Below are 15115 nucleotides of genomic sequence, written 5' to 3'. Positions count from 1 at the left end.
TTATACATTCCTCAGAGGTTTTCGCCATCAACAATCGAGCACCAGACATCTCAGGAACATCTACCAACGACTCCAACGAAAGGACCGGGGAGGCGTGACTTGAAGCTTGCCGAGGAGATCGAAGTCTTGGACGCACCATTTTACGCAAGAAGGGGCCTCAGGGGGGTACGTGCTGGGGGCAATTTCCGAGAAGACACTTTTATCGACAATGGTGATGGACGGCGCAAGAGAACTGGCTCTGAAGATGGAGTTGGCAGCTTGCGTGTCAAACGTCAGAGATCTGACTCGCTGTTGCCGACTAGTGGTCAAGATGAACAACAGTTCATACATATAGGCAGTGACCCCTCGCAGTTGCCTCCATGGACTTCACACAGCAACCAGCAAAATCATGTGGGAGTGTCCGATGACGATGCCCTTGTCCGACTTGCTTCGTTTGGGACATCGCAACGGCAGTTTAGTTGGATAGATCAGAGCCCTTATACTCAGACTCCTATCTCCGGAGATGGGCGATCGCAGCGTTGGAGGCGGTCTGGTGTTGAAAACCCCGGGTTAAGCAGTCTCCCATCAAGCTTCTTCACCTACAATGCGCCAGCAACAACAGCCTATGGATATCAGCAATCTTTAAGCCTCAATTTCCTCGAGCCAAACAAGTACTTGTATGAGGAACCAGAAGAGGAAGATTACGTGGATCCTGACCTTCCATCGTTTAACCCGCTTCCAGACAACCTACCCGGAAATGAAGTTGAAGACCTCGAGATAAGAGCCAACCCACACTTCGAAGATTGTATCGTCTTGACCAGCATAGCATCGGCTTCAGATATTTGGCCCGACTACAGTGTCGCATTCTTTGAGAATAATTCGAAAAGCTTCACAATGCAAGATAATATTTCTCGTCAACAAACAATACTAAAGCAAAGTTTACCGCAGACAGTCGATGACATGGCAATAAGGACAATGTGCCATTTCAAACCAGAGGAATGGGCTGACCCAGATTGGGGTAAATTTGCCGAGACAATCAACGGCTGTCTAAGATACGAAGTCAGCAGAACCGGACACAATCGTTTGAGCATGGGATCGGTCGCACCAGACTATATCTTCATAAACGCATCGACAGCAGAGTCTGTATCAAGTTTGAAAGCCGTCAACCCGCAATGGCATCCCAGCCGGGACTGGACGCTTGCAACCCTCCCATATAATGACCTTGACTCCGACGACGACCGAGCGACGGATGCTTTCAGTAAAGACATCAACAAGACCAACATTGATCCGCAACTTTATCGTAGCATTCAACCTCCCTCTGAGCCCTCCGGTGATTGGGTGTCTCCAAGGAAGAAACGCGCATATACGAAGCGCCTTCAGCGCGAACGACCTGAGCCCTCGAGAAGAGCCCGTGAACACACTGCTTTCCCGAAGGTCTCGGAGGATTACGTTCGTGAAAAGAACGACAAACAAGGGGACGTCGACTGGGCAGCTGATGACACCAAGATTGCAGCTTTCGTCTGCGTCGGGGTCCTCCTTGGCGGGACAAGCAAGAATATTGATTGGGGTTTGCTATGCCGACTTTTTCCAGAAATGAAGGTCTCGGCCTTACGACGCTTTTGGAAAACAGTGAAGAAGGAGCGGTTGTCTTTCATCAACGACCTGACGGATAAGTTCCAGATTTCATTCGTGGAAGCGTACGAGAAGAGGGAGTTACCACCTATCGATTTCGACGATGTTGTGTCCTATGACTGGCCGCTGTTGTTGAAATGGACCGTCGGCCTTACAGTCCAAGATATTGTCCTGCCCGGCACTCGAAAGGAACTAGGCGATGACTCTTGCATACAGACTTTTGCTACGGAAAACCGAGACTGGCGCGAGTCGTACCATCATTGGCAGAGATCTGTCTTCAACAAGTTCCAGGACGCAACTTCCGAAGCGGCCACGGTCACCTTAAATCGGTCATCGGAGCAGCCGTTGCCGAATTTGATGGGCATCGCCCAATCGTGGATACGGGCTCTCTGTTGCACTCCAATTCATCGGTACACTGCGATGGATATCAAGAACAAATTCCTGAGCCTTGGCGGGCAGAGCGAAACTTATATCAATGAGCTCCTAGAGAATGCTATTATCGATCTAGAGCGAGCTAAAATTGCAATCAAGAACAAGAGCAGAGCTCTTGCGACAGGCCGGCCGTATAGACTCAACGACCACTTTCTCAAGCATCTTGATCGGTATGCTCAGGAGGAAAAGTATGCCCTGGCGAGCAGCTTCAAGGCCCAACTGGATGAGACATTTCGTAGGGGAGAGATTTTCAGTGTTCCCTACCTGACCAACGACGGAATGATTTTGGCCACCTTGAATCTCCAGGCATATGGTCGAATCAGAGTTAACTCCGTTGGCCAGCCAGACGTTCCATTCGGCTTCGAACCTGGGAACTATGAGACTAGAAAGTTCCCGAAGTCGTATTTACACTGGGGCCTCGAGATCTCTCCAACAGAGAATTACCTATTTGACGAGGACATAGATGCACTGGGTGTCGCCAAGCAGTCTGTGCTCCCACGCGAACTTGGCGATAGCAGATTGCCATTGTGGTGTGATTTCTTCGGTGTCTTAGACAATGAGCGCTGGGCCAAGTTCCTTGGGTCCGTCTTCTTTATGCTCGCCACTCGAGGAAACATGGATGCCGAGGCTGTCAGCATGGCCCTTCAGCCGTGTGTTGAGGTCTTTGAGGCTGAGGCCATCATGGGCTGGGCGAGGGAGGTTGGGCTTCTGCAGGAAGTGACAACTGGTGGAGGCTTGACTGTCTGTGAATGGTGGTGGTTAGTCGTCGGGCGCCAGATTGACAGAGAAGGTGCCAAGTATGAGGGAGGAGAAGAGTTGCAGGATGAGATGTGAAAGGCAACTCGGTAGGGTTTCTTTTGGCGGGGTATATCTCGACAGGGAAAGATTCGCTGATGCAAAGCAATTCTGCACTAAGATACCCATTTTTGCTATAATGCACGCTGAGATGCATGTGTATAAATTATTGAGAATTGAATGATGCTTAAATAATACAGCCTTATATGTGCTACGTGACCGACGAGCATTCCCCTCGAATAGGGGTTATGACAGAACTCTCCAGTCAACTTTCCTCGGTGTTCCTAAAGGGCGTCGCAGCGAGAGCTTTTGAGACAAGGAGACTACTACATCTCTATGATCGTGATGAGAAATTTGGGTCAAATGTGCATTCTTACTATGTGCATATTCTAACCCCTGATTCTATCTGAAAACACGCCTTCCTGAAAAAAAAGGTATCACTGCCAACGCCAGACCGTTTCGTAATGCATTCCCAGCTATCTTAGACTCATATACCCAGCATGACTTTGAAGATCATTCCGATCAAGAGGATCGCGAGCGCGACGATGGTGCGGTCGATCCATAGCGGTACGCCATCGTTCGAATGCCTGTGGAGCTGCGCTTGCGCCAGAGGAGGCACCACGGCAGCCTGTGGATCTGGAAGAGGTAGTGTTCTCGTCGGCTGCGGGACAGTCTGGCCCGGCCGCGCCGGTAAGGACGCCGTGTCAACCGGCACTTCCTGTCGTTGTATGGGAACGGTCTGCACGAAACCCTCTGCCAACTCCGCGCTCTCGGCATCGTCGACCGACGCCGCGACCGCCTCTGCCTCTGTGCTGACTGCAGCCGCCGGGCTCGCTGCCTTTGGCTTCTCCATCTCGTCCCTCCAGCCCATCTTTAGGTCCTTGGGTATCTCGACCTCTGCGCTTGGCCCCGCCTCATCGCTCGCCTCCTTGGCGGCGTCCTCGCACTCCTTGATGATTTCCGCATTCGTCTTCCCGCACGCTGAACACCGGAAGGCTCCGCTCTCATTTGCCAACCTTCTGCGAACGGCATCGCTCGTATCGAGGCCGCCGAGCTGGCCCTTAGGGTCCGTCTCCATGAAGCTGCGCAGGGCCACCAGGGCCGTCCGCACACCCCACGCGGGCTGCCACGTCTCCTCGTGGTGGCCGCTGATGGAGAGGCAGATCTCACGGTTCGCCTCAAAGCGGCCGGAGGGTGTGACGAAGCGGAAGGAGGGTGGGCGCAGGGGGTATGAGGGCGGCAGCACGATGCGCCCGTGGTAGATGCCGTCGCTGTAAACGGAGTTGGGCGGGCCGCGCAGTGTGAAGTGCCATTCGAACAGGTCGCTCTCAAGCGGCGTTGCTGTGTAGTCTGGGGAGGGAGCGGACGACAATTCTTGCGCTTCGCGAACTGGAGGGATACGTGTTAGTCTTCTGGGTATAAATGAGGTTGGGATTGGGGGAATGAGACGTACGAATGCGCCGGATGGTGGGCGACTTGGAATTGAACTTGGGAGTTGCCATCCTCGCGGATGCGTGGGATCTTTGGGTATCAAGGTCTGGAAAAGCAGAGGAATTACGACTGTAAGTAATGCTGCATGGTTTTGTTGTATGATACAAGAATAGAAGCTGGCTGGCGGATGTGCAATGTGTCTTGTTAGTCCAGCAATCAGCATGGAGGTGAGAGATGCTTAAAGCTGGGAGGTGTAGAGGCGTAAGTACCTAAGTAGAGTGGTGGTAAGGTAGGTAGTACGTAAGGCAGGCGATAAGACAACCAGCCCACCTACTGTCTACTGTACGCTGACCGGGCGGGACTCAAGGTTCAAGGTGTCCACTTGGCCACAAGCGCCACGCCAGCCTCCCCCGCCTCAACTCCGTGACTTGGGCGCTGTACTGTACTTACTTACCTAAGCATTTTCTTGCCGTACCTCCATCAACCTGACTAACACGCCGCCGGATTTAGAACCGTCCACTTGCCGTTTTCTACAGCGCCTCGATATTAAGGGAATGGAGAAGTTATGACTAGAATCTTTGGTTTTCAGAATACCTGTTTCCTGTTCTTGCATTTATAAACAAAAGGCATGTGTCAAGCGGTGACATGAGCGAAGTATGAGGCTGGCAACCCCTATTCGTCTCATAACTGTCATAAAGGCCAACGTTGCAAAAGGGGTATGGGCTATGAGAGGAAATTTGCCATTTCTCGCAGTGAATGATATGCAACGTTAATTCAGCGACAGTATCACTAGGCAAAAAGAAAAAAACAAGATAAAAAACCATCTCTGTAGGGTGTTGTTGCAACAAGCTGTTGGGTTGATCATGTGTCTTACATCCTCTTTCAGAAGCCAAGGAGAGCTAGAAATGTTCTGACCGCTCAAGATATCCATTCAAAACTACTACATCTAATGAATAGAGCATTCCATCGTTTTTCTTTGTCAGTGTCTCTGCTATATTGGACCTGGGCCATGCAACTGTGTGTTGGGAGGTTTCAAGTTAGCTAGTTTCGTAGTCCTATGCTGTATATCATAGTTTAGTGAATTTAGGAATACGAGAGCGTGATCATTAACCATCTCTCCTTCCGATCATCTAGACATATCCTATATTTCCTTGTCCTTGTCAAGGAGACCTGATGTCATCCAGGACTGCCTAGCAAGTCGATGTCGACATGTTCGTCTGATCAATGACCCCGTAGGTAGACATTTAGGACTTCTCCTGTCGAGCACATGACCACTGTCCACACAAATACAGCAGCAGGCAGGCTAGGCCGAAAGATTTTTGCTCCTACCTTTTCTTCTACTTGCAACTCCCACAACTTCCCCTTCCCTTGATTTTTGGTGTTGAGATCTTGACATCCCTCAATCTCAACACCAATCCTGACCAACTCAGGATAAGAACCAATAGGCCTCTCCTGTTCTATGATTATCAAAACAGTCACCGTCTTTACCTCGACTCTTCTTCAGTATAGGATCATAGAAGAAGCCAGGGGTTTTGTTCGCCTGATCAGGAAACCACTGTGATTTCTCTGTGGTTGAACACATTTCTGTCCCCTGACTTTCCCACCTCTTGCTCCTCCCTCCAGAATTACCACCCATCTTGCACAAATCAGGCACCTGATCTGGAAACCACCGCCAACGAAGCCTGACTCGTCCCTTCCTCTGATCCCCATTCCAAATACCTTTTGAGTTGGCGTTTTGAGGCATTCTCCCACCGAGAGATAGGCAACTCCGAGCAGTCAATCCATCATCCTATGCCACATCAACTAACATCACCATGGCAAAGCTCCAGCCAATGTTCCGCTGCTATTACTGCAAAGCTACTTTCAGCACTGAAGCAGGATTGCGATTCCACAAGGCCCAGGCTTTGGAGCAGGATAACCCCGCGAAACCACACTGGTGGTGTCGGCTTCATGACAAAGACTATCACAGTCAGAAGGCCCATGCTCTCCACATGAAACAGGTATGCCAATCTAATCACTCATAATAAATTAACTACACAGAAGCAAATACTCACAAACTGATAGCACCACCCCAGGCCGCAGGACCTGGAATGTCCTGGCTGTGGTGGGCACTTCCAGCGTCTGGGCGGCCTTATCGGTCACATCGAGGCGGGACTGTGTTCCAAACTTGAGATTGAAGACATCCTCAACCGTCGCCATGAGATGACCGAGTTGACCCGAAGACTCAATGACCTGCATGGCATGGCGGCCCTCGCATCTGACAAGCTTCAATTGAGCCTCGAAAAGTACATGATCGAGCCCATCGCCAAGATGCTCGCTGTCCCTTCCAATCAGCGAAGCACAGGTTGTCTTCCTGCCGCCAATGCCGTGAAAGTCCTGGAGGCCCCTGGGGCCAACCCTGGGGCTCAGCGTGTCACGCCCACTGAGTCTGGCATCGATGAATCTGAGACTACAGACCTCCCCATGGGAGCAGAGGCGAGCAACATGCATGCGACTCAAGACAGCGGCTGGGGCAGTGAGTCTTCGTCTGCCAAGGCCACAACTGATACCGCGCATGGCATCAAAGAGACTCGTTACAAGGCTCCGATTCTGCAGAAGTCTTCTACTTCAGAGTACAAGAATCCCTGGGCTGTCGATGACGGAGGCTGGTACGGAAATGCCAAGAGCACTCCAGACGAGGACCATAAGAGAGACAACACTCAGGCTAGTGATGTACCGGGCAGCACCGAACCCTCTCTTATTTCCGTCCAGTCACCATCGCAGGCCTTGCAACTTGTGCCGGATGCTCCTGAGAAGGTCTCCATCGACCCAAATAGCCCGGAGTACAACGAAGAGAACTTTCGAAACCCGGAGTCAGATCAATATTTGTGCCCACACGACCATTGCTGGTAGGTGATTTGGTAACATATACCTAGCAGAAGAACGGTGCTGATTTATGTCCAGGAAACTTTTTATGACGCCCGAGGGTCTCGCCATTCACCTGAGGACCGGCGCCTGCACACAGCCACGCTACACCTGCCCGGCCTGTGGCCATCGATTCAGGTCCACCACTGCCCTCACTCAGCATACTGAGACGACAACCCGATGCATCATCAGGAGCACAAGCATGTACCGCAATGTCCTCAACCTCCTGACCGGAGGAATCGCCGACACTGACGGCTACCTCGAGGACGCCACGACCAAGTACATCGTCCAGCCGCTGGCTGCGGCGGCCCTGGCCCCTGAGCCCGAAGAGGAGCCTAAGACCCTGGAGGAGCAACTCCACCGCACCTCAGAGATCATGGAGTGGGCCGAGAGAACTTTCAAGGAGCGAGCGGCCTCACGAGCGGCGTCCGTGAGGGGAGAAAAGGTTCCAGAAATGACGCTCCAGTGGCATGGCCAGAACTGCTAGTTTGTCTTAGCACGTAAGGTGGCACATCCCAACGAGTGTTGAGTCATCTCCCAACAAGCCGCTGCAGTTGATGGTTCTGCAAGATCGTGGACCAAACCTGAAAGATCACTAATGAACTTATTTCCTTTTCCTATGTTTTTCTTTTGACAGATTATCTCTTTTCTTTTCTCACTTTTCTCAACGGACATCACCGACCTGATACTGGCCTCAAATTATGAAGGAATTGGCAGAACTTGCAGCGGGTGGTTGGTAATAGAAAGGTCAAACTGGACATAGTATCGGATAACCAGAACCAACAAAAAGGGAAAAAGGGGAAAAAAGAGCAACGATCAAACGAAGTTAGCTTGACGCATACATGAAAGTAGAACTATGACAGAAAATCCAGAAAGGAAGCTTTTCCACCAAATATCTGATATTGATGCCGTGTTACATACAGGACAGACGACCAGATCTCGGCTGCTCCAGATTAGCGGCCGCTCGCTAATGTTACCGTTAACACGGAAAGCACCTACACCTGCAGGGCCAATTTAGATTGCCGACCAAGTCTAGTATCTAGGAACCCTGGCTGTCCCCCGCCGATTGATTGCTTGATAGCAGTCTCAGAACCATTGTCCATGAGAGTGTTTTCATTCTTCTTCTCAGTGTAACAATACGCCGACCCTCGGCCTTTTTATATTATGGTAGCGATTACATGAAGGGTCTGGTGCGTTTAATCATCCTGGTAGGAAGCCTTCCTGAAGGATCTTGTGACCTGCTTTCATCCCGAAGATCACAATACTATGCTATGCAGTGTTGTGATTTTCTTGAATTGACATTTTCCCTAAAACAATTCTTTGCACATGAAACTGGCAAATTGACTGTTTATACAATCATTGCAAGAATAATGTTTAAAACTAAGCATACATAATTATATATAGGTTGAAGATGCTGTACGAGTGGTGGGGGTCCTGGTGGACCAACACTTACACTATGTATGCACTGGTAGACCAGCTTACGAATCTCAGCCTCCTCCGGCAAGCTGCACCGCCACATTTCTGGCACAGAACCCCTGATCAACGACATCGACCTGGAAAGCCCGGCTTTCTTTCTGGTGTCTCACATTAATACACCTCTTCCAATAACCCATTCACGTTTCTCACCGCCCGAAATGCCATGCTCTCCTCTTAGCTGATCTTCTGCGATTCCACTCGATGGACTCGCGGTCTCTCCCAGAACCCTCATCAGCCATGACACGCCGGTGGGCTCGGAGAGTCGAGCGATACTGCTGCACCTGCGCGACCTACTTCCCGCTCGTCTTCGTCTACGGCCTCACCAGCTGGGCCGCCTTCGTCGTCGTCCACCTCGGATCCTCGGTCACGAACCTCAAATACATAGGTATGATGGGAATGCCCCGTGCGGCGAGCGAGTCTGGGCCTGTAAATCCGGCGAGCATGCTAACCTCGTATTGTCAATGTAGGTCCGTGGTCATCCGCGTTGAGCTTCACTCTCTACCTCCTCCTCAACTGGTCGTATACGACGGCCGTCTTCACACCGCCCGGTAGCACGACGAATTACGATGGATACAGCACCCTGCCCACACACGCACCGCCCAGCGCGACGTCCTTCACAGTCAAGTCCAATGGCGAACATCGCTACTGCAAGAAGTGCCAGGCCCGGAAACCGGATCGTGCGCACCACTGCTCCACGTGCAGGCGATGTGTCCTGAAGATGGACCATCACTGCCCGTGGCTTGCTACCTGCATTGGGCTCCGAAACCACAAGGCCTTCCTGCTATTTCTCATCTATACCACGCTGTTCAGTCTCTCCTGCTTCGTCATCGCCGGAAGCTGGGTGTATGGAGAGCTTGCCAACAACAACACCTACGTCGACAGCTTGATGCCGATCAACTACATCATACTATCAGTGGTGGGTGGAATCATCGCCCTGGTCGTGGGGGCCTTCACAGCTTGGCACATCAGCCTGGCGGCCCGGGGCCAGACCACCATCGAGTGTCTGGAGAAGACGAGGTATCTCTCGCCGCTGCGCAAGTCGATGCAGCACGCCTACATCGCACAACACAACGGACAGGGCGTGAACCTCCCGAGATATGGCCAGCAGCTCCTCGACATTCACCAGAACGCCATCCCGGGAGTGACCCGACCAGAGGAGGGCGAAGAGTTCCGTTCCGCGACACCCACGCAGGCTATCCCTCTGAACGGGTCTGCCGACTCTAGCCCGGAGCCCCGACAGCTGTCATACGACGAGCTCGAGAGATACCGCGCACGCAAACGCTATGAAGAGTATCTAGACGAGCAAGACAGCGCCAAGCTCCCCAACGCCTTCGACCTCGGACCGAAGCGCAACCTGCTGCATCTGTTCGGGCCGAACCCGTACCTCTGGGCGTTCCCGATCTGCAACACGACCGGAGACGGCTGGGCATGGGAGCCGTCGCCGAAGTGGATAGAGGCGCGAGACCGCATTCGCCGGGAGCGCGACGAGCAGCGGGAGCGGGAGCGCCGGGCCGGGTGGGGAGGCGGCGACGACACGCCGGCGCAGACGCCCACGACGACGACGACCACCTTCGCCACGCAGCGTGTGGAAGCTACGCTCGGCAGGCAGTACCATCCGCCGGGCCCATCGCCAGGTCCCGCAGCGCCAGGCTCGCGTAAGACCCCGAGCAAGGCGGACCGCGTGCTGGGCCGCGACCCGAACCTCTACGCCGATCAGGAGCCGGAGGCCGTGAGCATGAGGCGTTTGAGCCCGAACGGCCGCAACCTGGGAGGAGGAGGAGGAGGAGGAGGAGAGGATGACGACGACGACGACCTATTCGACACCAGCAGCGACGAGGAGCGAGACAGCAGGGCAGAGGCGGAGCACAAGGCCATGAATCTAGTCACGAACGGTGGGTGGGCACGCAGCGGCGCCAGCGGGCTCCTGCGGAAGCCGTCACGCAACAACTCCCGGAGCAGGCTCGTGAACGAGGACGACGGGGTTGACTAAAGACGCCATGTCTAGACATTAGTTGGGTGGGAGATGTCGGCTTTCCTCTGCCACGATATGCTTTGTACGAACTGTCCCGAATGAAATCTACTTCTGCATGGTCTCGGCGTTTTCTTGCCGTTCTGTTGGATTCTGCTACAATATATAGATAGCTAGGCTACGCATACGGCCGGTTAGGGGTATATGGGGTCCTGAAAATCTCGATCTCAGGTTTAAACAAATTTTGACTTTTGTTCTTCAAAATACTGGCTTGCCTTAACTCGTTTCTCCCTTTATCAATATCGTGAACATGATGTTTTCGCTTGCCTGTCACCTCCGTGCACGCCGAATTGGTTATGCGGTAAGAGAAGTCTAGCTAAGCTCCTACAATTCATAAGGCACAGCATGCAACTGTTTCACGGTATGGCGATGACTTGAGTTCAAGTTGCTTCAAGGGTATGCTCATAGATTAATGATTGATTGCAGCGCGAGCCACCAGTTAAGTTTTATATCTCATGTTCATGCCTAATGCAATGCTGCCCTGGGTGAGAGAAATCCATGCAGGGGGGAAAAACAAATTGGGCAAGAAACGCCATTTCCCAAGACCCATTCCCAGGGTTCAAATGCGAGGAAACACGGTGGTAGAGATATGCTCCGGCGAGAACACAAGGAACATATCTGCTCGCTCCGTCTGCGAGACTACCACTGTAGTTATGACAACACAATGCCTCTCCGATGCCTGCCGGACCATGAGACTCAGATAAACACAACCAACCTGCGATGCATCCCTTTCTCCGGCTGCTCAAGGCAAGCCAGGAGGCCCATATGCCAAGTGTCCCACAACTATCAATACAAATGAAATGATCAGAAATAGCTCCTTTTCTTGCTTGTCAACAAACAACCCTTCCAAATCTATGCTGTCGTCACGGTCATGAGAATCAACATGCAAACGCTCGTTTGGGCCAACACCCTTGATACATTCAAGTTGCTCCGCAAAGATAAAATCAAGACAAGATCACACTCAGATAGTGACTCCCTAAAACAAAAACAAAACAGGTCGATGTCGGAACTATCGATGCCCTGTGCCCATATTGCGCCATTCCATGCCTGTCGCAGTTGGGGGTATATCACAGCTTAAGCCAAGTCGAACTGATATCAAATATAGAATTGTATCGGCCCGGCCGTCATGCTGCTGAAGGATCCGTGCCATCAGCCAAAAAGGAAGAGGCGCGTGTTTGCACAAAGATCAAATATCGTCAAGAAGCGAAGAGAAGATGTTTGTATGTGCGAAAGTCTTTTCAGATCACGAAATATTTCATGACAGCCCACTGTCCATGCTGGACTTCGGGCTGATGTTTGATGATCGGTTGAAGACAGTTCTGCCGAGGCTCCTCAATCTGTTGACATTATCACCATCCTCAGTGTAGTCAACGAATACGCTGGTGATAGGGTCAACCTTGATACGGCAGAAGAGCGTAGAGAAGAGGTATCGATCTCCATTGTGGTCCAAAAGAGGGAGTGTTCGATAACCTTGCTTGAGACTGCTCAACTTGGCCGTGAAAGTTGCCATTGGAGGGCTGCGATCCTGCTGGTTTTCGCCCTGCGAAAGTTTCACAGACCACCTTATAAACACGAGGTCCGGATATTTAGTTGTGAAGTTGAACGTGAACTTCTTATCGAAGATCGGGTTGAAGCCATTCTCACGGATGACCTGTGTGCGACACTTCTGTGGTGTGCGCGATGGCTGAGCCTGGCCATTATTCTCTTTCTTGTCGCGTTTGTCGTCTGCAAGGTAGACTTCGACCTCCACGTATGGATCAAGAGTCCGACGTTCTCCGAGGTTGGCAGGGCGCATGAGTTGTTGGGCTGAAATAACATCGATACTGAAGCTGACATTCTTCCTTTCACGCTTACCAATCCATTCTCCAGGCAAGTTGGGCATCACTTGGATCTCACGGAACTCGCTTGGCTTCAGCACGTAACCTGATTGGTCCGTGCCACCATCAAACATCGCCCGGTTAAGTTGCATGCCAAAGTCGAAAGTTTGCCAATTGAGAGCAGCCATTTGGACACCTCTTCTCCAGTAAATCAGAGGGTCGAAATTGCTGGACGTTATGCGAGTCTGATTGGGGTAGACACGCATCAAGTGGCGCATGTTGTGCCGGTATAAAGCTCTCTTGTCCACCTTGCTCTCGCTGTTCTTCAAGAATGTCCTCTCCTTGAAAGACAAGATGTGGTTAAAGGACTTGCACTCGGCATCATCGAAGCCCCTGAACTTGATTCCGAGACAGTAAACACCAAGATCACCTAGCACCTTGGTGATTTTGCTTTGTTTCGCCTTAGTTGTAGGTCCTCTTTCCTCGCCGCTATCATCACTGGTGCTGCTGCTTGCAGGCTCTTGAACCTCGCCCTCAGTAATGGTGTCAACACGGGGATGGTTGCTGCTGGATCTTCTCATTGTCGAGTAGCTCGGGCTTAGCAGAGGACTGTTCGGGATGGGCGAGTTATCCATCGATACTGGCTTGGTATAGGGCGATGTCAGGCTGTTTCCCCTCTTCCTCCCGGCGACAACGTCTCCATTCTTGAAGTCATCAATTGCCTGAGGCTTCTTGACTTTGATGAGAATACGTCCTTTCAGGGCAGAAGGGGGAGGCAGCTGGTCAGTGAATCCGTCTAGCGTTTCGCGAACAAGTTTATCACCAAATATCTCAACCATGATACTTGTCATGACTGCTTGCTGAACGGGATTGCAGTGGACCTCTAGGGAGATCCACAAGGGGAACTCAGATCTCTCGAAAGCATACTTGTTGATGGCGTTGATCACCTCGCGAAATTGGATTTGGGTTGTGAGAGTCCTGCCATGTACGACAATTGGCTGGAGATCTGGGCCATCCCAGCAATCAACCTCAACGCAACGGCAGCCACGCATCAGGGCTGAGATATAGCCTTCAACACTGGAGTTCCCAGCAACTTGTCGACCCAGAAGATATGTATTGTGAGAGCTGGAGATGAAGTACTCGTTCATGGGCCGGTCGAGACTGTATTCTTGTGGTGCTTTCACCAAGGGCGGGTTATAAGTTGATGTCAGATATCCGGCCAAAGCCGCTTCAGACATCCTTGGAGTCTCGTCGACGCCATTGTCGAGCTTTCCAGCATCCTTAGGTCTGTAGCGACGACTGAATTTGGCGAAAACGGCTTCCCACGGAGCGGAATCATCAATAACCTCGCCCTGAACGTCCCGCAAGAAATCCAGGAATTCGGTCCAGGTCATGCCACTATCGATGTCGGAAGCTACTTCGCGATAAAGGGCGCGAACGTCCTCGCGCCGCTTCATCAAGCGGACAAACTCCTGGAATTCGGCGAAACTCAGTCTTTTAGTTCCGCTTCTGTCGGCTTCGTTAAATTTGGCCCGGAGGCTGCCTTCGGGTACATGTATGTGGAGATTGCGGCAGACTCGTTCCACTCCAGAGAAGTCGATTTCCTCTTCCGGAATCACACCGAGTCTGTCAGAATTGATCTTGCCCATCTCCTTTTGCCAGTAGGCGCGGATGGCTTTGTCATTGAACGCCATGAGAGATGACATGAGATCCTGCCGATGCTTGGAGATAGCATCAAGCGTGGAAACCCAGTTTGTGAAGGTTTCCTCGTCATCGGCGACAAGATGCATGGTCTTGCTCATGGACTTGTCGGGGATAGCGTACAATATGGAGAAGAAGAGGTGTTGATCGGATTCTGGAATTCCGCAATCCTTGCGGGATTGTGAGATATCGGGATATACCCGAATCTCTTTTATATCATCAATGTAGACACATTTTGAGGGGCGGTTCCTGTCCCATGAGAACTTGCCTGCCTCAGGTTCGAGGGACAGCAAAACACGCTTCCGGCTCTTCTTGGACACTTTTGAAATCCAAGTGCCCTGTAGGAGAGCGAGTGGGATGACAGGACCAGCAGTGACATCCACCGCTGTCGCGGGGGTAGTTACAGAGACTGCAGCACTGATCGGAGAATAGTCCTTAGGTGTGTCGCCGCCAAATAGGGAGACGCGATCATCTTTTTCATCGACGAATTCTTCCTCGGAATCGGTACAGCCGTGCTCAGGAGCGGTAACATTACTGCCACTTCTGCCACGGCGGATGATCCCAGGGCCAACACTTCCATCTCGGCTGACTGGATGGACGGAAGACTGGCGACGACCCGGTCTAGGGATATGCGCCGCGCGATTCTTCACTTTGTTGGACACTCGTCTTATGAGACCAGTCTTGGGGCCGTTTGGACCCATAATCTCGGCCATGGACCCAGTGACAGTCGATGTTACACTCTGGCCCAACGATGTCGTGCTCGTTTTGCGGGACAGGACTGGCTCAGGGAGCTGGAACGCCGCTGGAGGGAACCGCTCCATGTCTCGACCTCTCAGTGGCTCCGGTGACGCCTGTATCGAACTGTTGGTGGTCATGCCAGTCGTTTCAGGAGACAAAATAGGTGAGCACTGCTGCGGAC

The 15115-nt window shown here is 52.0% G+C and overlaps 5 protein-coding genes across 5 annotated transcripts; 3 read left to right on the top strand and 2 right to left on the bottom strand.

Moving 5' to 3' along the window:
* Positions 1–1572: 1572 nt before the first annotated feature.
* On the top strand, positions 1573–2877 carry UCRPA7_5790 (putative tfiiic transcription initiation factor complex subunits tfc3 protein; the record flags this gene model as incomplete). Its single annotated transcript, XM_007918334.1, has 1 exon — positions 1573–2877. One exon carries the CDS (start codon positions 1573–1575, stop codon positions 2875–2877), a length of 1305 nt encoding a protein of 434 aa, XP_007916525.1.
* A 448-nt stretch (positions 2878–3325) lies between these two features.
* Positions 3326–4340, bottom strand: UCRPA7_5789 (putative ubiquitin-conjugating enzyme protein; the record flags this gene model as incomplete). Its single annotated transcript, XM_007918333.1, has 2 exons — positions 3326–4227; positions 4292–4340. 2 exons carry the CDS (start codon positions 4338–4340, stop codon positions 3326–3328), a joined length of 951 nt encoding a protein of 316 aa, XP_007916524.1.
* Positions 4341–6101: 1761 nt separating this feature from the next.
* On the top strand, positions 6102–7660 carry UCRPA7_5788 (putative c2h2 finger domain-containing protein; the record flags this gene model as incomplete). The annotated part of the gene is made up of 3 exons (XM_007918332.1): positions 6102–6269; positions 6334–7157; positions 7213–7660. The coding sequence occupies 3 exons, from the start codon at positions 6102–6104 to the stop codon at positions 7658–7660; spliced, it is 1440 nt and encodes a 479-aa protein (XP_007916523.1).
* A 1226-nt stretch (positions 7661–8886) lies between these two features.
* UCRPA7_5787 (putative palmitoyltransferase pfa3 protein) lies at positions 8887–10639 on the top strand (the record flags this gene model as incomplete). The annotated part of the gene is made up of 2 exons (XM_007918331.1): positions 8887–9034; positions 9117–10639. The coding sequence occupies 2 exons, from the start codon at positions 8887–8889 to the stop codon at positions 10637–10639; spliced, it is 1671 nt and encodes a 556-aa protein (XP_007916522.1).
* Positions 10640–11933: 1294 nt separating this feature from the next.
* UCRPA7_5786 (putative phosphoinositide-specific phospholipase c protein) lies at positions 11934–14909 on the bottom strand (the record flags this gene model as incomplete). The annotated part of the gene is made up of 1 exon (XM_007918330.1): positions 11934–14909. One exon carries the CDS (start codon positions 14907–14909, stop codon positions 11934–11936), a length of 2976 nt encoding a protein of 991 aa, XP_007916521.1.
* Positions 14910–15115: the final 206 nt, after the last annotated feature.

This window comes from Phaeoacremonium minimum, assembly GCF_000392275.1.
Source record: "Phaeoacremonium minimum UCRPA7 unplaced genomic scaffold PA7_03_scaffold_435, whole genome shotgun sequence".
NCBI classification, from domain to species: domain Eukaryota; kingdom Fungi; phylum Ascomycota; class Sordariomycetes; order Togniniales; family Togniniaceae; genus Phaeoacremonium; species Phaeoacremonium minimum.
This window is presented reverse-complemented; position numbering and strand designations above follow the sequence as displayed.